General features: G+C 37.6%; 1 protein-coding gene across 3 annotated transcripts in view; it reads right to left on the minus strand.

Moving 5' to 3' along the window:
* The window catches only part of LOC126365876 (kinesin-associated protein 3-like), a 189,940-nt gene that overhangs the window by 104,868 nt on the left and 57,130 nt on the right, over positions 1-27,942 (minus strand). For all 3 annotated transcript variants that reach the window (XM_050008569.1, XM_050008573.1, XM_050008570.1), the window contains exons 8-11: positions 24,911-25,073; positions 8,998-9,098; positions 5,727-5,945; positions 630-795 (exon numbers count right to left, since the gene is read on the minus strand). In XM_050008569.1, coding sequence (XP_049864526.1) covers positions 630-795; positions 5,727-5,945; positions 8,998-9,098; positions 24,911-25,073 — 649 coding nt within the window. The remainder of the gene's footprint in view (positions 1-629; positions 796-5,726; positions 5,946-8,997; positions 9,099-24,910; positions 25,074-27,942) is intronic.

A 27,942-nucleotide genomic window follows, 5' to 3' on the forward strand; every position in this document is an offset into this window, starting at 1 on the left:
GATACATTTGTATGAATGCTAAACAGACCTATTGTGCCATGCACAACTGACACTGAATTTATACTTTCGTAAATTGCTGCTATCATGGCATCTGCTGGTTTGCTTAAGGTAACATATGTTTTTTGAAATTTTCCCGTCTTCCATACGCAGGGTGGCTCACTGTCATAATTTATTTCTCTTAATTAGGTTCACCTCTCATTCTGTATGACTCTATGAGGAATGGATATTATAGCCAGTAACTTTTGCATAAATTTTAATCTTAATGGATTGTTTTCTTGTTTTATGGACAATATGATGATGCCCCAACAGACAAAAACATGTTACTGAAATTAAATAACTTTGCAACCCAGACCATTCTTTCAATTTGAAACTAGTAACTTTCTTTTATGAACAGTTCAGTATAAAATTTACTACCACATTTAGCTTTGCTGTCCTTATGCTAAAAATCCTCCAGCTGCATATGCACAAAAATTAAATTTATAATTAGCCATTATTTCCACACTAGGTCCTTTGGTCTTTTAGTGACTATAACAGTACTTTAAAATCTCAATGATATTTTGCATCAGTCAAATTTTGGTAAAAAGTCTCTACACAGTATGGGCTCAAAAATAAAATGTTTGCATGCTAACCTGGTACCATTATATTGCTGACCCACGGGATAAGGTTAAATCGTTGCATTAGTTGTGAGAAATCTAAATCAGGTATAGTCATGTTTCCCAAAACACCAACACATTCTACAACAAAATCCTCATTTGTACACTGGATAACTGCCTGAGCAATATCACCAACAAACTCCTGAGAAAGAGACAGAATTTAAAAACAATGTTAGCAACTAACAAAAACAAATATATGAATAGTTGCATAATATAAACAAGTGAACCAATTACGAGGGTATTATTAACATAGAATATATAAGAATAACAATGATTTTCCCACCCTGTATAAAAATCATTGAACACTAGAATGATACATAAACACTACAGCAGAAGGTTTCAAAACCGTGTTTCATTAAACACAAAGTGAATAAAGATCTGCAAACAGAAGACAGGTGCAAAATAGCTATCACATAAGACTGGCAATAGAAACCTACATATGTAACATAAGCTACTGTAGAGTGCACACACAGGAGTGCCAATACAGGACCAGCGAAACTCCTTACCAAAATTAGAAGATTTGTATTAGCAATGGAAGCAAACACTAAAACATGCGTGAATATCATCACAGGTTTGTAAGCACAAAGATACAGATTTTGTTCAAAAACATGATCTAGATCATGACGGTGCTTTGAATATCATTAGCATTGAAGAAGATAAGCACTTTGAGTTGGCAAAACTAAAAATCACTTACAGTACTTGTCCCCTGAATATGTTGCTTTGACTTTCTTTGACTCTAATTTGTCTCCAGAATTGAAAATGAAACTATTAAATGCATCTACTGCGAGAAGCAGAGCCATTAGGCATAGAAATTAAAAAGAGTTCAAGGTAGGAATCAATCAAATCCAATAAATTATCAGCAGTGGAAATGAATCATTTGTTTCTTATAAAATCAGACTATTTTTTGTGTATTTGATGTAAGTCTCAAGTACCTTAACAGACATGCTGTATGGTAGCATTAAAATTAATGTTTCATCAGTGTCCTATACCTAGTTCAAAAACTAAAACTTGTAAATGATATGGATGAGAGTGACCTTAAGCCCATAGAGAACTACAATCAATTCTAATAAAAAATGAGAAACAGGAGCAGTAGGTGCTTCAAGTCCTATATGAGCCGCAGCTGTTGTTTCCAGGATATACAAAAGCAACTTTATCACAGAATAAGGACTGTTAAAATAAAATCTCTTTTTCTCATCATATGTGCCTCACAAACATTATACAGAACAGTGTTGCCCAACATACGACGGGTATTTAATAAGTAATGCAACACTTTTTTTTCTCTGCTGATTTCATTTGAAAAAATGTGGTATTTGTGGTGGGACATCATGGAATATTCCCACTTTTAGACCCTATAGTTTCATGAAGTTTTGATAGGTAGCAGCACTATAAATAGCCTTCAAAATGGCATCTTTAACTAAGGTGCTTTACAAGCTGTCACTGAGGTTTTTTTGGCAGAAAAACAGATCATCATAGATATTCATAAGTACTTGCATAATGTCTGTGGAAACCTGGTAGTGAACAAAAGAACAGTGATGCATTGGGTGAGACAGCTATCATAATCACAACTAGGTTACACAAACCTGTCAAATTTCCTAGCCAGCCGTACACAGATGTGGCTCCTAAAATGTCGGAATGTGCGGATGTATTCTTTCCAGCTGATTCGCAGATCACAACCAAACACCTCACTGGTCAATTGGATGCCTCTTACAGTAGTGCTGACACACTCGTCCACTAGTTGAGGTCATCAAAGGTGTGTGCCCGCTGTGTCCCTCACTGCCTAACAGAGGGTCAGAAAGAGCTATGAAGAACTGTCTGTGCAGAATTGCTTGCACATTATGAGGCTGATCATGACAATTTTTCTCAAAGTTCATCACAGGCAATAAAACATAGGATCATCATTCTGAACTGGTAAAGAAATGACAATACATTGAGTGGCATCACATCACCTCTTCTCCAAAGAAAAAGTTCAAAGCCACACCCTCAGCCAGTAGATTCATGGCGATGGTCTTCTGGGACTCTGAAGGGGATATTCTGTTTGATGGTCTCCCTCAAAGGGCAATGATCAAGTCTGAAGTGTATCGTGTCACCTTTAGGAAACTGAACAAATGACTTCTGGATGTTGATTGCCACAAAAATGCAAACAAACTTCTCCTTTTCCATGACATCATAATACCTCACACAGATCTGCACACCAGAGAGGGGCTCACAAAATTTCATTGGACTGTTCTTCCACATCCACCCTACAGCCCGGATCTCGCACCTTCCGACATCCACCTGTTTGGTGCAATGAAGGATGAACTTCATGGGAAGCAGCTTGGCATTATGGGGAGGTGGTTATTGATGCAGCATGATATTGGCTCTGATGTCAACCAGTAAAGGATGGTACCATGCAGGCATACACACCTTCCCTCTAAGATGGCATAAGGCCATACATTGAATTGAGATTATGTTGAAAGACAGGGTTTTGTAGGCAAAAAAGTGGGGAGTAATAAGGTGTATTGAAAACCTGAACAACACCAACCTGCTTCCAGAAAAAAATGTATTAAATTACTTATTGAATGCCTCTCATGTTATTAAAGTTATTACAGCAGAGTTTAAGGGACACTACTTCCCCTTTTCCCACTGAGCCCAAATTACACATAACACATTTTCTCTTGAAATAGACACTTACTACAGGAAGTACAGAGAAAAATCAATCTTGAAGGATAAGAAACATCCTAATGTACATACACACATATGGAAGTGTAGGGCTAGATTTAGAAAGAGCAAAAACTGTCAAGAAGAAAAGAAGAAACAGGACATGGAAAAATGCATGTACAAGAAAGTAGGTCTCTCTCTCTCTCTCTCTCTCTCTCTCTCTCTCTCTCTCTCTCTCTCTCTCTCTGTGTGTGTGTGTGTGTGTGTGTGTGTGTGTGTGTGTGTGTGTGTGTGTGTGTAGAAATAATGTAAGAGGCTACAGTAAACTCATATTTGCTTTTGAAAGTTACAAACACTGTTTAGATGCTTTCATTTTTTCAATATTTTTCATTTCTCTGTATCCTCACTCAAAAGATTAAAATATACATTGTGTGATAAAAAGTATCCGAACACCTGGCTGAAAATGACTTACAAGTTTGTGGCACCCTCCATCGGTAATGCTGGAATTCACTATGGTGATGGCCAACCCTTAGCCTTGATGACAGCTTCCACTCTCACTGGCATATGTTCAATCAGGTGCTGGAAGGTTTCTTGGGGAATCGCAGCCCATTCTTCATGGAGTGCTGCACTGAGGAGAGGTACCGATGCCAGTCGGTGAGACCTGGCATGAAGTCGGCATTCCAAAGCACCCCAAAGGCGTTCTATAGGATTCAGGTCAGGACTCTGTGCAGGCCAGTCCATTACAGGGATGTTATTGTCATGTAACCACTCCGCCACAACCCATGCATTATAACCAGGTGGTTGATCGTGTTAAAAGATGCAATCGCCATCCCCGAGTTGCTCTTCAATGGTGGGAAGGAAGAAGGTGCTTAAAACATCAATGTAGGCCTGTGCTGTGATAGCACCATGCAAAACAACAAGTGGTGCAAGCCCCCTCCATGAAAAACACAACCATAGCATAACACCACTGCCTCCAAATTTTACTGTTGGCACTACACACGTTGGCAGATGACGTTCACAGGGCATTCGCCATACCCACACCCTGTCATCAGACCGCCACATTGTGTACTGTGATTCGTCACTCCACACAACGTTTTTCCACTGTTCAATCATACAATGTTTACACTCCTTTCACCAAGCAAGGTGTCATGTGGTACTTACTGGCACAATGTGTGGCTTGTGAGCAGCTGCTCAATCATGAAATCCAAGTTTTCTCACCTCCCGTCTAACTGTCATAGTACTTGCAGTGGATCGTGATGCAGTTTGGAATTCCTGTATGATGTTCTGGATAAATGTCTGTCTATTACACATTACGACCCTCTTCAACTGTCGGTGGTCAACAGGCGACGTCAGGCTGTACGCTTTTGTTCTGTACATGTCCCTACATGTTTCCACTTTACTATCATGTGGCAAACAGTGGACATAGGAATGTTTAGGAGTGTGGAAATCTTGCATACAGACATGTGACACCCAATCATCTGACCACATTCGAAGTCTGTGAGTTCCACGGAGTGCCTCAGTTTGCTCTTTCACAATGTCTACTGACTACTGAGGTCGCTGATATCAAGTATCTGGCAGCACAATACACCTAATATGATACATATGTTTCTGGGTGTGTCCAGATACTTTTGATCACATAGTATCTGAGTATGTCTCATCAGTCTTCCGTAATGTACCAAATACAACCAACTCTATGAAGCACTGCTACTTGCTGAAAAGTTCATATCTCACACAAAGATGGACTATTTCCTCTTAGGTAAGCTGATCTCCCAGAATTTCCCAGTTATTTATTCTAATCTCATATTAGAGAGGAAAAAGGAATAAAACACGATAACAGGATAAACAGACTTAGTTTCTTTATGTGTGTTTAAATGTATAAATATGGTGCACAAATTATAAAGTAAAGTGTTTAAAAATCCCTTGTAACATTAATTTAACATAAAATATCATTATAGACAATAGTTTTAGGTTCCCCATCAAGAATGAATTCTTGAATGAAACCACTCTTGTGGGAGCAACATACCATGATACATGGGAGACAACTGGTAACATCCAATGCACTCCACACTGCTTAACAGATGCACCTGGTGATGTATTGGTCACAATAAAGAATGCAAGTCTCATTCGAAATTGAAATCTCTTAAAGGTAAAAGGAAGATCTGACAGAATGAGATGTATCTCTGGAATGAAGACTGTTTCAAAACATCTCTGCATCCACTTTGTAGTGGTATCAGAATATAGACATAGTTGTAGATCAAGATGTCTTGCCCCCAATATTCTGCCAGAAGGTAAGTGATATATCTACTAAATCAAAACTCATACTTACATTCCACAATTATACTTTGCATGTCCACTTCTTTCCTATAATAAACCCCCATACAATACATATCAAAGCATGGAAATAAGAGTCACAATAAACAACTAACAATTACTTACTACAAAGTTTTGTTTTGTTTCTTCATGCTGTGCTATATTACGTATCATTTTCATAAGAAGTGAGTCCTGATTGCGAAATGCTCGTGACATAAGAGCTTGCAAGCGATTATTTTCAATCATCATTTGAGCATTTCTCTTGTTGATAGCTAAATTGATGCAAAGTGCAATCAATTCTAAATGAAGTTCATCTTCTGGACTTTCGAGAAGCATGGTCATGACCTGTTAAGACAGTTCATAACATTAATTCCTTGAATCATACCTTTGTAAAAAAAAAAATATTAACAGTTGACCTAAAATTTCACAATATTCAAAATAAAATACCAAGAGTCCCCACTGAGTGATAACCATGTTGTATTTATCAATGGAACCAAGTTACTTGGGGTTTCCATAACTGGCACACTCACATGGCAATATCACGCTGACATAACCAGTACCAAACAGAGTAAAGTATGTTTCATCATAACATAAATAAGAAATGTAATATTGGTACCCTGTCAATGTACTATGCTCTCTTTCATTTTATGCCTAGTTATGGAATTATTATTTGTGGCGAAAGTGCACAGCCCGTGTAGTTGTTTTCGCTCCGAAAGAAAGCAGGCAGAACAATATGGTTCAAACAGCAATAAAAAAAAAAAAAATCAGCAAATTGGCACCATTGTGAAGCAAGGTTAAGAGATGCACTAATGCTGGTTTCCCACTTAATGAAACTCCAACATTGTTAAATGTATAGGAATAAAAGTATACAATCATTTCCCAGTCCCAATAAAGGACACCAAAGAATTAAATAATTTCACAGTAAATTTAAGGTAATTTCTAATAAAGCACTAGTTTCAAAGCCCACACAGAACTCTCTGACACCTGTACCTACAGCCCCTATGGCCACAATCCCGTCCCATAGGTCCAAAAGGACCTCCAGCATCCCAGAATGTGATCCCTGAATCCATCTCCCATTTCACAACAGCAACCTTCTTATACTCCTGTCTTTCACCTGCTCCCAAACCAACCCAAAGGTCTCCCCACTGGTCCTGCTATTGTGGCTAGGCACAATATTCCCACAGAATGAACCTCTGCCTTTGTTTATCAATGCCACCAAACTATTGTCCGTAACTTCCAATCCTACTTTCAAGACACTGCTCACTTCCTTTACTGCCATTCCACAATCATGTCCTGTAACCACCAGACTTCTTGATGGTCACTGCAGGTGCAATGTCCTTAATACACTAACATCCCCCATACCCATGACTACCTTTCCCAACAGCCTCCTGATACGAAACCCACCACCTCTTTCCTAATCCTCCTAGCTAACCCACATCCTGACACACAATTATTTGACTTTCAAAGGCTAAATTTATAAATGAATTTGTGGTGCCGTCATGGGCACCTGCATGGACCATTCTATGCCAACTTATTTATGGGCCAGTTGGATGACTCCTTTCTAACCAGTCAACATCTAAAACCCATTGTCTGGTTCAGTTTCATTTTCATGATATGGACCCATGGCAGGAACAACTTTTACTCTTTCATCCATAACCTCAGCACCTGCTCCCAAATCCATTTGACTTGGTCTTTCAACTCGATGAGTCGCCTTCCTAGATGTGAATCTACACCTTTCAGATGGGTCCACAAATACATCTGTTTACCGTATTTACTCTAATCTAAGCCGCACTTTTTTTCCAGTTTTTGCAATCCAAAAAACTGGCTTAAAATCGAGTGCAAAGCAAGTGGAAGTTCTGAAAAATGTTGATAGGTGCCACCACAACATGTAGCGCTACACAGATAAATACTGGCACCAAAACCTCTGCGTCAGTAAACAAATTTTTTTTAAGAAAAAAAAAAAAGGTGGAAGACAAGCTTTTTTTCTCCGCCCCGAGTTTCGACCACTGCATTTTCATACATTTGTCAACAAAGTAAATACAAATTTCGTATTGTTCATCTTCAAATGTAGCAGAATTTCAATGTACTACGAAAATCCAACTGACAAGACTGTTTGGGATGTTTGTCAATATGGCCAACTCTACGTTCTGAATTTTTTCCTACCTGTGAGAAGAGATGGTTGCTAATAGGAACCTGATGAAACATGAAACACATGCAGTATTCTCTTCACCATAAGAATAATACAAATATAAACATTTTTGCCAAGTATTCTTTTGTGTTTGCTGTTATCTCATTTAAATCCTGTCTGCCTAATAAATTACGAAACTGGAGTGAGACAACAGCAAATGCGGAAGAATATACGTATCGTGTCATGTTTATATTCGTATTATTCTTACGCCTAATAGTGATAAAGTCAGAAATGAAGCACGGCAACTGACTAGATTTTTAAATCTATGATGACTCTAATTTCTGCGCTGAATTTGATGTACTAAAGAAGCGACTGCAAAGATTTTCAAACGGAGAAAAAATTTCGCCTAACTCTCGTTCAGAACATGTTCTATCATACGCAGTATATTATTTGGTTCTTGTTGATCATTATCAAAGAAAGCAGCAGTGTATGTAACAACAAATAGCAGTCGCTTGCCATTGTTTCGCTAATGAGGCGATTCCTCTCTCTCTCTCTCTCTCTCTCTCTCTCTCTCTCTCTCTCTCTCTCTCTCTCTCTCGCCTTTTTTTTTTTTTTATTCTAAGCGGCGGTAGTGCGCACAAAAGCAACCCATGCCGCGAGCAGCGACAGGCCATAAACACGCACTATCAGAATGACACAAACAATGCATGACACAGTACAGTAATGCATTTTCAGCCTAGAGTGATGTAAACACCTATAACAAAGAAAATGGCACTTATGAGATCAAAGCAAAATAAGCAATCGATTCAAACCAGACGAAGCACGTGAAAAAGGAAGGGTACCCATATAAATACGAATGGAGCACCTGGTAAAGCTTAACTGCTAAGCTTACAACTCGAACCAAACTACTGTAGCTGTATAGTCATTCATTCGAAGTAAATTGTGTCTCACATCACAATGGACCAACTTTGTTTCGATTTGGAGGTGCGGCCTAAAACTTTTCTCTCCCCTTGAATTTCAAGTCTCAAATTTCAGGTGCGGCTTAGATTCGAGTAAATACGGTATATCAAGTGCACCAACTATTGACAGTACCTCCACTTTTACAGCTTCACCCATTCCATCTCAAAATGTCTCTTCCTCACAGCCTCACCACAGTAGTGTAGATTGTTTCATTCAACTGTGTCTTCCCCCATGCAAGATGGAACTATATCTACACCTCATAACCATACAACATTTGACAAGCATATCAAATATTCAGTGCTAACTTACCATTGGAATGCAATCTGTATATGTGAACATAGATTTGCATTTGTCATCCATACTCAAGTGGTACAGAATTCTTAGTACAATGACTTCATGTCTCTGCTCACCTGTAATTTTAGAGGAAGCTTGTCTGTACAATACATTCAACAGGAAAATCTTCAGAAAAGCTATTAAATAAGGCTACAGTTTTAAAATTATAAACTCATTCCAATGCAGACAACAGAAAGAATAAAAAAAACAACAAATTTTGAGATCTTTTCCAAACTGAGATATCCAAATACCACAGATGATGACCTAGCTGCTTTTGAGTAACTTTAATGCTCAAACAGCTACAAAAAACAATTTAAATAGTATGCTATCACACAGCCAGAAAAAGATGCAACACAGATGGTATGAGACTGATCAGTTTTTGCCAACATTCTCACCTGCAACTAATGTAGACCTTCTTCAGGAATCCCCCCCCTCCCCTCCCTTCCAAGCAAAGCCACAAGATGAATACCTCTCTAAGTCATATATTGGAAGAATTTCAGATAGATAATTTACCCATTTCTCAAAAAGGCACTCAGGAAATTATGAATGTGAAAGTAATAAGGAATGGTGAATTTGATTCTGATTACTACATCTCCTAAATTAAGGTTATTGTTCTACCTAATAAAATACAACAAAAATCACAAAAACTAATAAAATGTGATAGACAGACAGACTTACAATTAGAAAAGAATCAATTCAAAAATACTAAGATGAAATTAAAATGGCTAAACATGGTAACTGGCCAGAATTACGTAAAGAAATTAATAATGCTGCACAGAAAACATTTGAGTCAATCAGAAATAACTATAAAATATGGTGGGATGAAATACATGAAAAATCTTTAACATAGAGGGCCAAAAACTGGAAACTGTCAAGATAAATTGAAATTGGACACTATGATCAATTTAAACAGTGAAAAGAGGAAATTTGCAAAAATTAAGAAAAACTTTTCAAACAATAACATCCGTGATTTTTATCACACATTAACAGGCAGATTAAAGGGATACCAAACCCTAAATGTGTCTTTCATAAATGAAAATGGCAGACTTGGTTTAAGCAACTCTAAAAATAGCAAAATATTTTGACTAGCTTTTGATTGTCCAGAACCCATAAGCTGGAATTCCCAAACACTCATGATAATTTAAAAGTAAATTTACCTACAACTTTCAAAGAAATTGATGATGTAATTTAAACATTAAAAAACAAAAAGTGAGTGGAAAAGTTTCTATTACAGCGGAATGTTTGAAATATTTTTTTATTTTTGGGAGAAACTAACTATAATTAGTCTTTGAAGAAATCTGGAAAACAAAAAAATCCCAGGAGAGAGAAAGGTAGCTATGATACATCCATTACATAAGAAAGGTAAGAAACAAAACATTACCAACTGCAGTGGCATTTCTATGCTACGAACAGCAAATAAAATATGGGCAGTAACTTAGGTGACTATCAAGGGGGTTTTAGGAAGAGCAGATCATGCTCTGAACAAATATTTAATACGAAGTCAATCATTCACCACAGGTAACTGAATCTGAAAGATAGTTGAGTAATGTTTGTTGATTTCAAAGAGGGCTTTAACCCTGATAACAGACAATTTATAGATGAAATAACTCAAAGATTTGATGTAAAGTCTAAAGTAGCACATCTAATTCATGAAACACTTACAGACACAGTGAAATTTATGAGATAAATATCTCAGTCCTTCTAAATAACAAGATGTCTATGGCAAGGTATTAGCCTCTCCCCAATTCTTTTTCATTGTGTTTAAAAAGGTGAAAAATTTGGTCTCAAAAACTGAATGTATTTAAGAAACTTAGTTTCTACAGAGAATCATATAACTCTCTTGGAAAATGCTTTTCCGAGATTGATGTCTGAAATACTCCTCTGTGATACTGACAAGAGGAAGGTTGAGTCAATAATTAAATCACTTAAGACTAAGGACTCGCATGGATGTAATGGAGTGCTCAGAAGATTATTAAAGTACTGTGCTGCACATGTTAGCCCTGTACTTACCCATATTTGTAATTTTTCCTTTAAGAACGGTCAGTTTTTTGAACAATTAAAGTAGTCAGTAATAAAGCCACTTTATAAAAATGGAGAAAGGGGTAGACAATTTTAGATCTATTTCTATGCCATCAGTTTTTGCTAAAGTATTGAAAAGGCTGTGTATCTAAGATAATTGATCATTTTACATCACATAATTTTCTAACAAATATACATTTCGGCTTCAGAAGTGGCTTAACAACTAAAAATGCTATATTCTCTTTTCTCTTTAACGTACCAGATGGATTAAACAAAAGGTTTAGAATGCTAGGCTATTTTTTGATTTAACTAAGCTGTTTGATTGTGTCGATAACAAAATATTGCTCCAGAAGTTGGACCATTATGGAATACGGGGAGTAGCACACAATTGGTTAACCTCTTACTTTAACAACCGACAGCAAAATGTCATTATTCATGCGGGGTCTAAGTGGGGCACAGCCAAAGGGGCATGCCCCAGGGATCAGTGTTCGGGTCACTCCTGTTCCTTATTTATGCCCTCTAGTATTATGAGTAATTCTAAAACATTTCTGTTTGCTGATGATACTGGTTTGGTAGTAAAGGTTTTGACATTGGTTCTGTTTCAAATAGTGCAGTTCATGACATAAGTTCATGGCTTGTAGAAAATAAACTAACGCTAAATCACAGTAAGACTCAGTTTTTACAGTTTCTAACAAACACCTCAACAAAACCTGATGTTTAAATTTCACAGAGTGGGCATATGATTACTGATACTCAACAGTTCAAATTCCTAGGTGTTAAGATAGGTAGTAAACTGTCATGAAAAGCCCACAGTCAGGATCTTGTTCAAAGACTTCATGGTGCCATTTTTACTATTCAAACGGTACCTGAAGTAAGTGATCATTCAACATGAAAATTAGTCTACTTTGCTTATTTTCATTCACTTATGTCATACTGTATTTTATTTTGTGGTAACTCTTCCCATTCTCAAAGCATATTTTTGGCTCAGAATTGGGCAGTTTGGGAAATAGCAGGTGTAAGTTTGTGAACCTCTTGTCGACCCCTGTTCACTAGCCTGGGCATTCTGACATTGGCCTCTCAATATATATAATGCTTTACTGTTATTTCTTGTTAACAATAACAGCTTATCCCCAAGAACTAGTAGCTTTCACTCTTGTGCAGAAAGGTGTGCAGTATACTGCTGCAGCCATTTTCAATAAGCTACAACAAGAATCCAAAAATCTTTGCAGTAATCCACAAGCTTTCAAATCTAAACTGAAGCGTTTCCTCATGGGTCATTCCTTCTATTCTGTCAAGGAGTCCCTTGAAAAATTAAACTGTTAATTGTGTTAAATGTTGTTAGGTGTGTTTACTTAAACTTATGGTTTGACTTTTTTTATTCATAAACATTTTATTTTATCTGTTATTCCTTTATGATGTAATTTCATGTACGGACACATTCCTTGACCTTGGAGATTTGCTCCTAAATTTGGTTCAACAAACTAGATGTGTAAATAAAAAATAAAAATAAATTTAGTAGTAAGGTTGGGAAGAGGAAACAAAAATAATGGAATAAACTGCCTTGCTTTTACACATACCTTTAACATACATCTGCTGTAACACAAATTAATCTTTTACAAGTAATAGCCAGCAAGGCAGCTTAAGAATTTTTGCAGAAAAAAAATAATTTTTTTACAAACATTAAAAATCCACTGAAATTTCTGAAAACGACTAACCAAGTTGAAAAAGATTAAACAAATTCAATATCTTTGGGAAGATAATATGAGAAAATGGTTTGAAAGAAGCTACTATGGAGGAGATGGATACATAAAAGGGGAATGGAATATGGTATAACTAAAAAAATTTATAAAATGCCTGTCTAAAACAATAGTGATGTCAGAACATCAATATCCAAATGAATGTCTATCATTAAATTACAGTTAAGATAAATTAGAAGTACTGGAAAGGCAGATCATTAGGAAAATATCAGACCCATGAAAAACTGTGGAAGGACTGTAAAGGCCTCCACTGAACACTCAGCATATTTGGGGAGACTGCTTGTTAGTGCAGATGTGATGGCCACGAGGGTTAGGTTATACGGAAGGGACTTCATGATGTGGAATTGCTGACAGCTGTCAAAATGGAAGTGCTGTTGATCATTGGTGGGTTTGATGTGGACAGAGGTACTGATGGAGCTATCCATGAGGTGGAGGTTGACATTAGGGAATATGTCTTGTTAAGCTGATGAGGACCCGATGAAGCAAATGAAGGAGAAGGTGTAGAGGTTTTGGAGGATTGTGGACAGAGAATCCACAGTCCTGATCCAGATCATGAAGACACCTCAGTGTCAGAACCAGCTGAGGCATTTGGGTTTTGGATGGCTAGGAAGAACTCCTTTAGATGGTCCATGAATAGGCTGGCATAGAATTGTGTCGTGCAAGTTCCTATGGCTCTACCATAGATTTGTTTGTGGGTTATGAATTCAAAGAAGAAGTAATTGTGGATGAGGATATAGTTGGTCATGGTGACAATGATGGAGGTTGTAGGTTTCAAGTCACTCCGGTGTTGGGGAAGGTATTGCTCAAAGGCAGCAAGACCACAGGTGTAGTCCAATAGCTTACCCAACAGTCTAGTTTTAACTGCGTCTGTTCACTGCTCAACACTTCCTCTGTGTGATGTGTAGCAGTCTATCCTAATTCCTATTATTATTCCATACCAGATACCCTTGTCAGATTATGTACATAGAGAATAAGAACAGTCCTGTCACATTTCCCTGAAGCACTCCTGATAATACCCTTGTCTCTGATGAAGACTTGCTGTCAAAGACAATGTACTGGGTTCTGTTACTTAAAATGTGTTTGAGTCAGTTGCACAGCTGGGAACTGTTTTGATACGTTCAGACCTTTGTTAACAGGTAGCAGTGGGGAACCATGTCAAATGCCTTCTGAAAATCTAGGTATATAGAATCTGCCCTTTGCCCTTCACCAATAGTTCACAGCATATCATGTGAGAAAAGGGCAAACAGGGTTTCACACAAGGGGTGCTTTCTACATATGTGGTGATTTGTGGATGAAAGCTTTTCTGTCTCAAGGAAATTTATTATATTCTAACATAGAATATGTTTAAGAATTCTGTAGCAAACTGATGTTAAGGGCATTGTTCTATAATTTTGTGGGTCCATCCTTTTATCCTTCTTATAAACAGGAGCCACCTGCACTTTTTTTGTCACATGGACTTTGAGTTGGGTGAGAGATTTGTGATAAATGCAAGCTAAACAAGGGGCAATTCTGCACAGTACTCTCTGTAGAAGTAAAGTGAGATTCAATCTTAACCTGGTGACTTATTTGTTTTAAAGCCCTTTAGCTGCTTCTCTACACCAGGGACGTCTATTACTGTGCCCCATCTCTGCGTGATGGTCAAATGATGGCATGTCTGTACACTTCTCCAGAATGGATTCTCTATTAAACATGGAATTTAAAGCTTTAATTCTCCTTTTGATGCTACACCATACTGACTGACAAGTCACTGGATAGAGGCCTTCAAGCCAGTTAGTAATTTTACATAGAGCCAGAGTTTCCATGGGTTCTCAAAAAGATCTTTTGCTAAGATATAAAGATGAAAGTAGTTGTATGCTTTGCGCACTGATCTTTTTATGAACGCATGAATTTCTACTACCTTTTCTACACCCACATACATACTCCACAAGCCACCATACGGTGCATAGTGGAGGATACCCTGTACCACTACTAGTCATTTCCTTTCCTGTTCATCTAGAAAACAGAATGAGAACAATTTTCTGCGTGTCTTTGTACAAGCCCTGATTTCTATCTTATCTTTGTGGCCCTTAAACAAAATGTTTTCTGGCAGATATAGAACTGTTCTGCTCTCAGCTTCAAATGACAGTTAATAAATTTTCTCAATAGTGTTCCTCAAAAAGAATATCACCTGTTGACATTTCCACATTCTTTTTTGAACTGAATGTGGAACAATCCTGGCTTCCTCAGCATTTTCTGAATGTTGTTTGGTCCATCTTTAATCCACTTATTCAGCACATGCTTCTTCAGAGCACAATTTACTATCAGTTTAAACTTTTCCCATTTTTCAGTCTATCTTATAAGAGAAGTCACAGGACCAGTATTGCCTCCTGAGTTCCCACATTTCTCTGGAAACCCTGTAAATAATTTATGTAAGTATTTTGCAATAATGGTTTATTGGACTGATAGTCTGATAATATTTGTGTATGTGAGTGCCGCTTTCTTTGGTATTAGAAGTATTACCTTATTCATGAAATCTGAAGGTGTTTCACCTATCTCATATATCTTTTAAACTGTATGGAATGCTTTTGTCATGGCTGGCCCTCACAAGAATCTCAATAAATCTGAAGGAATGTCATCTACACCAGAGCCTTTGTTATAAGTTAGGTATTTCAGTGCTTTGTCAAATTCTCCTCTGAGCATTGTATCTGCACTCTCATCTTCATCTATTAGCTCTTCCCTTTCTATAACACTGTCTTCAAATTTATTTTCCTTGGGTTCTACACTAAAAAAAGGAAGCATTGCAAATTGTGTACAAACATTTTACTGTATAGGAAAGTTTTATAATGATAAGCTCCAGACAAAAATCCATAATGATCTTCTGAAGATATTTAAACCGATGCATTCTTGTAGTGAACACTGCTTGGAAGTTTATGGTGGTTGTCAAATTACAAGAACTGTTCCTTGTTGCCTAAATCAGGGTACATAATACATGCATCCACTTTCATGTGAAGACAACTGGAGTATTACATGGACAGTTTTCATGTTTACACACTATCCACCAAATACTGTGCAACAAAAAAACTTGATTCTTAGCATGTTGTTGGGGTTCCTAGTATACTTATTTATTTTTATCTATTTTACTCTTGGAATTGGGCCAACAGTATTGTCAGACAACTCAAGTTGCCATAAACCATATGCACTGTCACTTGTTCATTTTCTGATAGTATTTCAATATGACAGCTACCTGTACTATGGAAAGACATGCAAAGAAAACTGTACAATCAAAGACTTACAATGACATGAATCAAAACTATGAACTACATGAAACTTTCAACTGTCAAAAGCAACAAATATTAAATAGCAATACCATGAAGGTAGAAAAATTAAGTACCAGTACAATCACTTGCCAATCAATTCCGCACACAGTTGCAATAAGTGACAGCAGGAAGAATTACAAACAGTTTATGGTGAGGGAGAGAGTGAGGGAGGGAGGAGTAAAAATAACTATTAAATGTTACTCAGAAATAAAGATTTCTTAATACAGAATGAAAGCACTACTTACAGTGAGCTTGCCCTAATATCACTAATTTAAGAAGACTGTAATATACTTTTTTCATCAAACAATGGAAAATCTGGGACAGAATAATATTATGAATAAGGAAAGATTGCTATTCATCACACACAGGAAGTGTTGAGCAGTGGATAGGCACAGTTAAAAGTAGACTCTACACCTTCTCCCTCATTTGCTTCACCTGGTCCTCACCCAACAAGCCACCTTCCTTAATCTCTACATTCGCCTTGTGTATAGCTCTGTCAGTACCTCCACCACCATTAAACCTACCGGTCATCAACAATACATCCATTTTGACAGTAGCCACCCTTTTCACATGAAGAAGTCCCTTTCATACAGCCTATATGGTAATTGTATCTGCAGTGAAAAACAGCCTATCTCCAAATATGCCAAGTGTCTCACTGGGGCCTTTGCACATCAAAATTACCCTCACCATGCTGTCCAGAAACAGATCTCCTGCACTTAGTCTCCACAGTCACCTACCATGCCCCACACACCCATTGAGAGCTATAAAGGAGTGCCCCCATGTTAACTCAGTACTTCTCAGGATTGGAGCATCTGAATTATGTTCACAGCCAGGGTTTTCACTACCTCTTGTCATGTCCTGAAATGATGAATATCATCCCCACTCTTCCCATAGTGGTGTTCCACTACCAATCAAATCCATGCAATATTCTTGTCCATCCCTATTCCCCTCTTGTTCACAACCCTTCCCCCACAGTTCATATCCCTGTAATAGACCTAAATGTAACACCTGTTCCATGATCCTTCCGCTACCACCTATTCCAGTCCTATAACAAGCTTCTTCAACCCCACCAATGCCAGGACCACCTGTAGAAGCACACATGTGCTCTACCAACTTAGCAGCAAGCACTGTGTGGCCTTCTATGTGTGCATGATGACTAACTGGCTGTCTGTCCATGGGAATGGCTACAGCTAAACTGTGACAAAGAGATAGCTGGATCACCCAAGGCTGCTCCCTAGTTATGTCATCCTTCTCCTTTGGTCAATGAATAGAATGTTACTGCAATAAAAAAGAAAAAGACCAATGGAGGGAAGGATATGTGTGTCCTATGATAGAGGCAGAAATCTTTGAGTATGTCCACACATGCAACTTACACCACTGAAAAAAGCCACATTTAAGTGAGGAAGCTTGGTCTTTTTACTGCATTCCTTTTTAGACCAGCATTTCGTATGATGTGACCCATGGTGCAGAGAAACATTTAAAAAACCTGACAGTACTGCTTCTGACCATCTAACTTGGGCAATCCCTCCTATTCCACTAAATGATGTCTTCACAGTGACCATTAACGTTGTATTAATGCACTAAAGCATAATACAAAGCATTTTATTTTATTAAATTAATTAAAATGTACACATTTAACTTCTTTCCACATTCTTGAGACTCCTCTCCATGGGATCAATGAAATACAACTCATGTAACATAGTGTAATGTAACAAAAGAAACACAAATATGAGTTTTTCAAATATAATGAGGTACACTCTGTCTACTTACACGTTAAATATAATAAACACTGTGAGTTATTTATAGAACATCAAATATCGACAAGAAAAGTAAGGACAGCTCCACATTCTTTGGCATCCAAACTTATAAATAAAAAGTATTGTATCCTAGTATATTAGCAGGGAAGCTGCTATTTTGAAAAATATTCTACTTTCTTAGTTGTAGTGTTGTTTAACTCCTACAGGTATTGGTAGCTTAATATTGTCATTAATATATTGGTCTTTTCAAACAAAACTGTTTTAGTTTATAAAAAGAGAAGTGTGCTTACAGTATGCACACATTTCAGAATAAAATTCAGTCATTAGTTGCTAACATTTTTATTTCACTTTACAGATTTCAACAAATTCACTTATTTTCAGAAGCCTAAAAAATTAGGGAGACCATAAATCTTCACACCTTGGCTACATATTTATGTAAATTGTTGTTGTTGTGGTCTTCAGTCCTGAGACTGGTTTGATGCAGCTCTCCATGCTACTCTATCCTGTGCAAGTTTCTTCATCTCCCAGTACCTACTGCAACCTACATACTTCTGATTTTGCTTAGTGTATCCATCTCTTGGTCTCCCTCTACGATTTTTGCCCTCCACACTGCCCTCCAACACTAAATTGGTGATCCCTTGATGCCTCAGAACATGTCCTACCAACCGATCCCTTCTTCTAGTCAAGTTGTGCCATGAACTTCTCTTCTCCCCAATCCTATTCAATACTTCCTCATTAGTTATGTGATCTACCCATCTAATCTTCAGCATTCTTCTGTAGCACCACATTTTGAAAGCTTCTATTCTCTTCTTGTCCAAACTATTTATCATCCACGTTTCACTTCCATACATGGCTACACTCTGTACAAATACTTTCAGAAATGACTTCCTGACACTTAAATCTATACGCAATGTTAACAAATTTCTCTTCTTCAGAAACGCTTTCCTTGCCATTGCCAGTCTACATTTTATATCCTCTCTACTTCGACCATCATCAGTTATTTTGCTCCCCAAATAGCAAAACTCCTTTTCTACTTTAAGTGCCTCATTTCCTAATCTAATTCCCTCAGCATCACCCGACTTAATTCGACTACATTCCATTATCCTCGTTTTGCTTTTGTTGTTGTTCATCTTATATCCTCCTTTCAAGACACTGTCCATTCCATTCAACTGCTCTTCCAAGTCCTTTGCTGTCTCTGACAGAATTACAATGTCATTGGCGAAACTCAAAGTTTTTATTTCTTCTCCATGAATTTTAATACCTACTCCAAATTTTTCTTTTGTTTCCTTTACTGCTTGCTCAATATACAGATTGAATAACATCGGGGAGAGGCTACAACCCTGTCTTACTCCCTTCCCAACCACTGCTTCCCTTTCATGTCCTTCGACTCTTATAACTGCCATCTGGTTTCTGTATAAATTGTAAACAGCCTTTCAGTCCCTGTATTCTACCCCTCCCACCGTTAGAATTTGAAAGAGAGTATTCCAGTCGACATTGTCAAAAGCTTTCTCTAAGTCTACAAATGCTAGAAACATAGGTTTGCCTTTCCCTAATCTTTCTTCTAAGAGAAGTCGTAGGGTCAGTATGGCCTCATGTGTTCCAGTATTTCTACGGAATCCAAACTGATCTTCCCCGAGGTCGGCTTCTACTAGTTTTTCCATTCGTCTGTAAAGAATTCGTGTTAGTATTTTGCAGCTCTGGCTTATTAAACTGATAGTTCGGTAATTTTCACATCTGTCAACACCTGCTTTCTTTGGGATTGGAATTATTATATTCTTCTTGAAGTCTGAGGGTATTTCGCCTGTCTCATACATCTTGCTCAACAGATGGTAGAGTTTTGTCAGGACTGGCTGTCCCAAGGCTGTCAGTAGTTCTAATGGAATGTTGTCTACTCCCGGGGCCTTGTTTCGACTTAGGTCTTTCAGTGCTCTGTCAAACTCTTCACGCAATATCGTATCTCCCATTTCATCTTCATCTACATCCTCTTCCATTTCCATAATATTGTCCTCAAGTACATCGCCCTTGTATAGACCCTCTATATACTCCTTCCACCTTTCTGCTTTCCCTTCATTGCTTAGAACTGGGTTTCCATTTGAGCTCTTGATATTCATACAAGTAGCTATCTTTTCTCCAAAGGTCTCTTTAATTTTCCTGTAGGCAGTATCTATCTTACCCCTAGTGAGATAAGCCTCTATATCCTTACATTTGTCCTCTAGCCATCCCTGCTTAGCCATTTTGCACTTCCTGTCGATCTCATTTTTGAGACGTTTGTATACCCTTTTGCCTGCTTCATTTACTGCATTTTTATATTTTCTCCTTTCATCAATTAAATTCAATATTTCTTCTGTCACCCAAGGATTTCTACTAGGCCTCGTCTTTTTACCTACTTGATCCTCTGCTGCCTTCACTACTTCATCCCTCAGAGCTACCCATTCTTCTTCTATTGTATTTCTTCCCCCCATTCCTGTCAATTGTTCCCTTATGCTCTCCCTGAAACTCTGTAAAACCTCTGGTTCTTTCAGTTTGTCCAGGTCCCATCTCCTTAAATTCCCACCTTTTAGCAGTTTCTTCAGTTTTAATCTACAGGTCATAACCAATAGATTGTGGTCAGAGTCCACATCTGCCCCTGGAAATGTCTCACAATATAAAACCTGGTTCCTAAATCTCTGTCTTGCCATTTTATATAATCTATCTGATACCTTTTAGTATCTCCAGGGTTCTTCCATGTATACAACCTTCTTTCATGATTCTTAAACCAAGTGTTAGCTATGATTAAGTTGTGCTCTGTGCAAAATTCTACCAGGCAGCTTCCTCTTTCATTTCTTAGCCCCAATCCATATTCACCTACTACGTTTCCTTCTCTCCCTTTTCCTACACTCGAATTCCAGTCACCCATGACTATTAAATTTTTGTCTCCCTTCACTATCTGAATAATTACTTTTATTTCATCATACATTTCTTCAATTTCTTCGTCATCTGCAGAGCTAGTTGGCATATAAACTTGTACTACTGTAGTAGGTGTGCATTTCATATCTATCTTGGCCACAATAATGCGTTCACTATGCTGTTTGTAGTAGCTTACCTGCATTCCTATTTTCCCATTCATTATTAAACCTACTCCTGCGTTACCCCTATTTGATTTTGTGTTTATGACCCTGTATTCACCTGACCAAAAGTCTTGTTCCTCCTGCAACCGAACTTCACTAATTCCCACTATATCTAACATTAACCTATCCATTTCCCTTTTTAAATTTTCTAATCTACCTGCCCGGTTAAGGGATCTGACATTCCACGCTTCAATCCGTAGAACGCCAGTTTTCTTTTTCCTGATAATGACATCCTCTTGAGTAGTCCCCACCCGGAGATCCAAATGGGGGACTATTTTACCTCCGGAATATTTTACCCAAGAGGACGCCATCATCATTTATCCATACAGTAAAGCTGCATGCCCTCGGGAAAAATTATGGCTGTAGATTCCCCTTGCTTTCAGCTGTTCGCAGTACCAGCATAGCAAGGCCGTTTTGGTTAATGTTGCAAGGCCAGATCAGTCAATCATCCAGTCTGCTGCCCCTGCAACTACTGAAAAGGCTGCTGCCCTCTCTTCAGGAACCACACGTTTGTCTGTCCTCTCAACAGATATCCCTCCGTTGTGGTTGCACCTACGGTACGGCCATCTGTATCGTTGAGGCACGCAAGCCTCCCCACCAACGGCAAGGTCCATGGTTCATGGGGAAGGTCATAGCTCTTAAAGTATATGTTTTAGAGCACATGTTTACCTGACTATTTTGTTTCATATGATCATTCTGTCATATCCCTGAATATTGGCCATTCCTTCTGAAACATGATGCATAAATTCACATAAAAATTACAAATGACATATAAAGAAGTAAGTCCTACTACATTAAAAAAAAAGGTACTAATATATAAAAGGCCTGGCGATCAAAAGAGAGTCTGTTTTTAATGCAAGTTGATCACTCTACAAATTTTCTGAATTTGGGTGGGAATGTTTATATATTTCAAATTAGTATATAGGGTCATTCCGTACCTTGCAGCCCTTGTCAGCTATATGCAAAATTTCAATGTAGAGCATGGATGGAGGAAGAAGAATATGTTTCTCAATTTTGAGATGTTCTGTAAAAGTTGAGTTATATGAATTTTCACCATGTTTGCTGAGCAAGTGCTCACAACATTGATTCTTAAACGCCCGCACTGTCTGTGCTACATAAAAGCTCAAACATGCACTGCGTTGTATTATATATAGTTTGAGAAATTTGTCAATTGGAGGTTTCTCATTATGTACACAGAGCAACTTGGTTGTATTACTGTTGGTAAAGAACGCAGCATGTCATATTTTTTAAACAAATTAGCTATATGCTATGAAATGTTCAAATGCTTTAGATGACAAGAAGTTATGTGGAACTGGTTTGCAAACTTCCCACCTCTCCCCCATAGGTTGACTCACTTGGTATGCACAGCCAATCTTCTTCTCTGGATAGCAGGCCACATCGATCTCCAAAAACTACTTCTCCGAAGAATAATGCTGGTTGAGGGAATTTATGAGACTCTCTCTCTACTTTTGAAATAATTTTGTACTCGAAGAATACTTTTAGTTCAGTCATGGCATATATCAACTTCCACAAAAAACGGATTCACCACTTCTCATGCAAATATTTGAACTCGTGAGAGTCAACCCAGTTGTCAAACATTAGACTCTATTAGGATACATTTACAACAAGGTTGGTTTAATAACCACCAGAAAATATGAACATATCTCGCTTCTAGCAAGTACAACACATGAATTACTTAAAAGTCTAATCTCATTTTTTCATTTGTTCTTAGCAATCATAAGAGTCACAAAACCAGCAAAGAATAGCACAGGCTCTTCTCTACACATACACTGAAACCCTACGGATCGTACAGCAGGTACTTGTTGGCCGCCATTCAGTCACCACGTCCCCATTTTGCTCATGACTGTTTTTAGACCTATGCACACAAACATGCAATGCTCAGTAGGTCGGATTCATCTCTATTGCACTTCTATTTAAAATATCATGGGTTTGAGATGGAGGTAGGCCAAGTGGTTCTATAATTTACATGGAATTCTCTAAGCACTACAATATCATGTATTATGAAGAAGATATGGACATTTTCTACAAAAGTACTAAGTTAGTTTCTTCATCATGTTCAATTCCATGGTAATGGTTGTGGCCCAAGGATGTGATGTAATCCAGGACAAGTCAGGATTGGAACTGGAGTTGGACTAATGTTTGTGCTGCCTGAGTTAGATTGGAATATGTGTCGTTATAATTACGTTCAGTCTACATGACCACTTATAATGCATTCATGATAACTGCACTGTCAGTTGAAATCTAAATCTTCAATGCAATAAAAAAGGCAGATAACATTACGACTAATGCTGACCTCCTTTCTGTCCTGAGTAAGTTTCTATAATAAACTTCTTATACTTTACATACATATATAGCCAAGGCCTAAGGATTTATAATGTTCCTAATTCTGTAGGCTTCTGAAAGTGATACATTAATTTGTTGAAACCTGTAAAGCAAAATAAAAATATAGTTGTGATGGATGGGTGAATTTTATTCTGAAATATATACTACATTTGCTTAAAATTACAGCCATGAATAAAATAATAAATATACCAACACTAATGCATGCAAATGTTGCCAACAGTAAAAATACAAGGGTGACCCAAAAATAACTGAAATTTTTGTTATTTTGCACTTTTACTGAATTCCACATTCAAAGTACTTTAGTTCCATGCAGAATGTTGTCCATGTGCATTGATGCTCTTGTCTCAATGCTTTTGTCACTGCTGAAAACAGTTCTGAAACTCTTGAGGCAAGATACTGTTCAAAACAATTAGCCTGTTTTCTGTGATGTCATCCACATCACTGAATTGCTTTCCTTTCAGAGTTTGCTTCTCCTGTTGAAACAAAAAAAGTCAGCTGGAGCCAAATGGGGTGAGTAAGGTGGATGAAGCACAAGCACCATGTTGTTTTTTACCATGAACTGTCAGACTATCAGAGTTGTGTGGATTGTCTGGTCGTTTTCATCACACCCTCTCTCATAATATTTGTAACACATCCGGATGAGAATGTCGATTTACTGTTTGTACTGGGGAATGAACTCCTTGTGGACAATGTCATTGACATAAAAAACAAATCAACATTGTTTCCACAATGGATCTCGTTTGACGTGCTTTCCTAGGTTGTGGTGACACTTGAGTTTTCCACAGCATGATGCTTGCTTTGACTCTGGATTGTACCCTTGGCACCAACGATCATCCCCAGTCACAATTCCTTTCAGAAAATCTGGATCGTTCCATGCTACACTCTTCAAGTTACAGCAAACATTCACATGGTTTTCTGTTTGGTCATCAGTAAGCAACTGAAGAACAAATTTTGCAGGCACCCATCTCATGTGCAAATATACAGGTAAAATTTGCTGCACCATGGTCTGTAACACTTTTGTTTCCTCTGAAATTTGGTAATGATCCTTTGATGACTGCATCGAATGTACATTTAAAAGTGTTAATATTTTTATAATTTTTTCCTCTCAAGGAATGACCGGGGTGTGGCAAGTCTTCACTTGATATGTTGCTGATTTGAAATGAGAAAACCACTCATAAACATGTGAGTTCCCCCAATCATTATCATTACAGGCTTGCCATAGCATCTCAATAGTCTCGGCTGCAGTTTCTCCTAACAGCAAACAAAGTTTCACAGACTCTTTGTTCCTTCTTGTCAGCTATGCCATTAACTGTCAAAGGATTGAAACAAGAATGCAAACAACAGAGCACCACAAAGAAACCTCTTGACTCCAACTGACACCAGATTACTGAACGACAAGGGAGACACCAAACTAACACCACATAGCAGCACAAAGCATAACTACAAAGCGTGCTTGCACAACAGTTTCAGTCTGGTTTTCTGTGTTCCCTTCTCATATTTAAATGGCAAGGCAAGCCAATTTACTCAATTTTTATTGCTATAAAAACCATAGTTTAAATGCACTCACCACAAAAAATTGTCTCTCTTACCTAATAATGTTACAATTTTTGGAATTAATCCAACACGTACCATCCTTTCCCTTAGATGTGTATCAAATGACAAATTCATGAGAAGTTTCAGGGTAATGTGGATGAGGTCAGAATTGTTCATCATCAAAACTCTCGGCAATTTTTCAATCACTCCAATATCAACCTGAAAAAAATTACCACAAGATCAACAAAATGCAGGAAAGTCCAGGGGAGCAACATGGAGTTAATGAGCATGTACAAGTACTTACATAGTTTCTGGAGCATAGTAGCTTAGTTTTTTAGAACAACTAGATTTCGAAAATCCCACAATCCATTCCAGTTCAAATCTACCATCACTTAAAGAGGTAACGGAAATAATCAATTCTTTGAAGAACAACAAGTCTCCAGGAGAAGACGGAATCATAGCAGAAGTATGGAAATTATACGACAATAATCTCACACAAGCAACCCACAGAATTATATCAAAATTTGGGAAACTGAACAAATATCTGCAAAATGGAAATTACAAAAAGCATATAAGCTCAATTGGAATCACTGTAATAAGAAATCTATTTCTGTCGATGCGAAACTAAGGCATTACAACACAGTAGTCCTACCACAAGGACATTATGCTGCAGAAACTACAGTGACTCTTGGCCATACGACGATCGGAGTGATTGAAAAGCAGGAAAGAAAAATTCTGAGGAAAATATATGGACCAGTGTTTCGGGAAGAAATTTGGATGAAGAGGCCAACTAGAGAGATTTACAAAGACATATAAACAATAACGGACACCAATAGAAAGAGAAGGATGACATTTTATGGACATATCAGCAGGATGAATAAAACCACACTCACAAGGCAAATCTTTGAGATAGTACACAAGAGCAAAAACAAGACAAAGTGGATCACTGAAACAGAAGAAGACGTTAAAGAACTGGGAATCACAAAAGACAACATAAACAATAGAGAACAGTTTAGAAACATCATAAAGAAACACACACTTAAACAAGAACACACGGAGAACAGAATGGGAAAAAGATGGTCAGAAAAACACAAGAGAGAACACAGTGAACGTATGAAGAGAATTTGGGAAGAACAAAGAAAGAAGAAGAAGAATACATGACTACTCAAGTTCAACCACTCTCTTAAAAGGGAATAATCAAAAATATCGCACAAGCTCTTGCCATTTTCTGAAGAAGACAAAAAATTCATATCTGAGCAACTATACCCCTGGTATCACTGCTCAAAGCACTACTACGCAGTGTGTGGGTATCTCTGCTCATTGTATTGTTAATATTCAATTAGAAGTGGATCAAAATATTAAAAAAGTAATAAACAAACAACTTTTGTAAATCTATGAAAGGGGCTGCTTGATTCATAAATAACAAAAAACTCTGAGTCGGGAATATCAGAAGAAAGCAAATTAGAAATATACGAGCACACTGTTTCCAAATGATATTTCTTGACCACACATCTTTCCCTATATTCTGGTCATCTATTGCTCTTGCAGCCTTCAGTCCCAAGACTGGTTATATTTAACATTTCTACCTTACTACCATATGTGAAGATTCAAGCAATTACAGTTAATATGATGCAGTGATCAGCTGATAAGTAAAAGTCAAGTTCTGCACGTATAGTGGTGTCACCACTTCTATCAAACTGTTAACAGGAAAGTACTAAAGTAATCTGTACAGCCAAAAGTTGTAAGAGTATTATCATTTGGACATTGGGCTCAAAATTTTCATTTTAATAAGTTCTAACTTTTAAAGTGAAATTTATGTTTTGTAAATGAAAAAGGGAAGTGGAAATTTTAATTTGTAGTTTATGTACAGAACCCATGGATACCATAAAGCTTGAGTTAGACTGAAGCTAAGGTGTCCAATGAGAGCAGTAGGAGTTACATGGAGGAAAAAATGAAAAATTTCTACTGTGTCTCAATTTGAAAAATATGTGGTCGAATGTACTGAATAAACAAAATAAACATGGTTTGTTTCTTTTGTGTAATAATTCATATCATTGCCTGTAATAAAAATGCAGCTTATCAGGAGCCATAGTTGAATAAACATCTGATCATAACTGATATCATCTTTCACATTAACCATTACAGCAGAGGCATTTTTGACGTTTCTGTAGCTAGTGGAAGGACTGGAGAATCAACTGACCTTATTTCACTATCTATCATTTACCTCTCAGATTGTCATACGAAGAATAGATACATGAATTTTTTATCTTTATTAGGATCATTTTTTGATATTGGAAATAAAGGATCAAAACATGGCTTTTGACAAAATCCCATTTGTTGTGTTTTACTCAAGCAGACAAAACAACAGTGGTCTTAGCCCATTGTGGCCCACACAAAAACTGAGCTTATTGTGTGGTTTTTCTTCCTGTCATTCTATTAAAACTAGCCAACTCCCTTGAAGAGCACTTAAGGGCAAGTACAGGTGTTTCCTACCGCCAGTCATTAGTCATGCCATGAGTTTAATTTGCTTTCTTCTCATGCCCAATATTTCAGAACTGCACTGACAACATGGTCTTTTTTTTTGTTTTTAGATTTTAGTCCAATACTATGCATGCTTCTTACTGATCGAGCCACATAGTTTTCATTATAACCATTTCCTTAGTGATGGTTAAGATAGGTTCTAATCCAGTAAATGGAGTCATTGCTACTGCCCTCATCACCCTCTCAGCTCGCTCATTACCACTAATTCCTCAGTGATCAGGAACCCACAGCAGGTTTATCCTGTTGCTTTCCCCTAGCCTCATAAATGATTCAGGGAATTCTACTACGATCTTTATTTCATTCAGGGGCTGATGGAGATTTCACAGCTGCCTGACTTTCTGAATGAAAGTAAATGTCATGATATTGTAGCTCCCACACAGATTCTCCTCTCTGCACTTTCTGATAGCAAATATCTACTCCTGGAATACTGTGGCCAGCTTCCCTACAGAAACTGCTCTCTGCAGTTCAGGCTGCTCCCTGTATACTCCAGTTCCCAGTACCTCTGTCTGTTTTCGGCTTGTCTGCAAACCAGTATTGTGGTTCATTC

The sequence above is a fragment of the Schistocerca gregaria genome, chromosome 4 (assembly GCF_023897955.1).
Source record: "Schistocerca gregaria isolate iqSchGreg1 chromosome 4, iqSchGreg1.2, whole genome shotgun sequence".
Taxonomy (NCBI): Eukaryota; Metazoa; Arthropoda; class Insecta; order Orthoptera; family Acrididae; genus Schistocerca; species Schistocerca gregaria.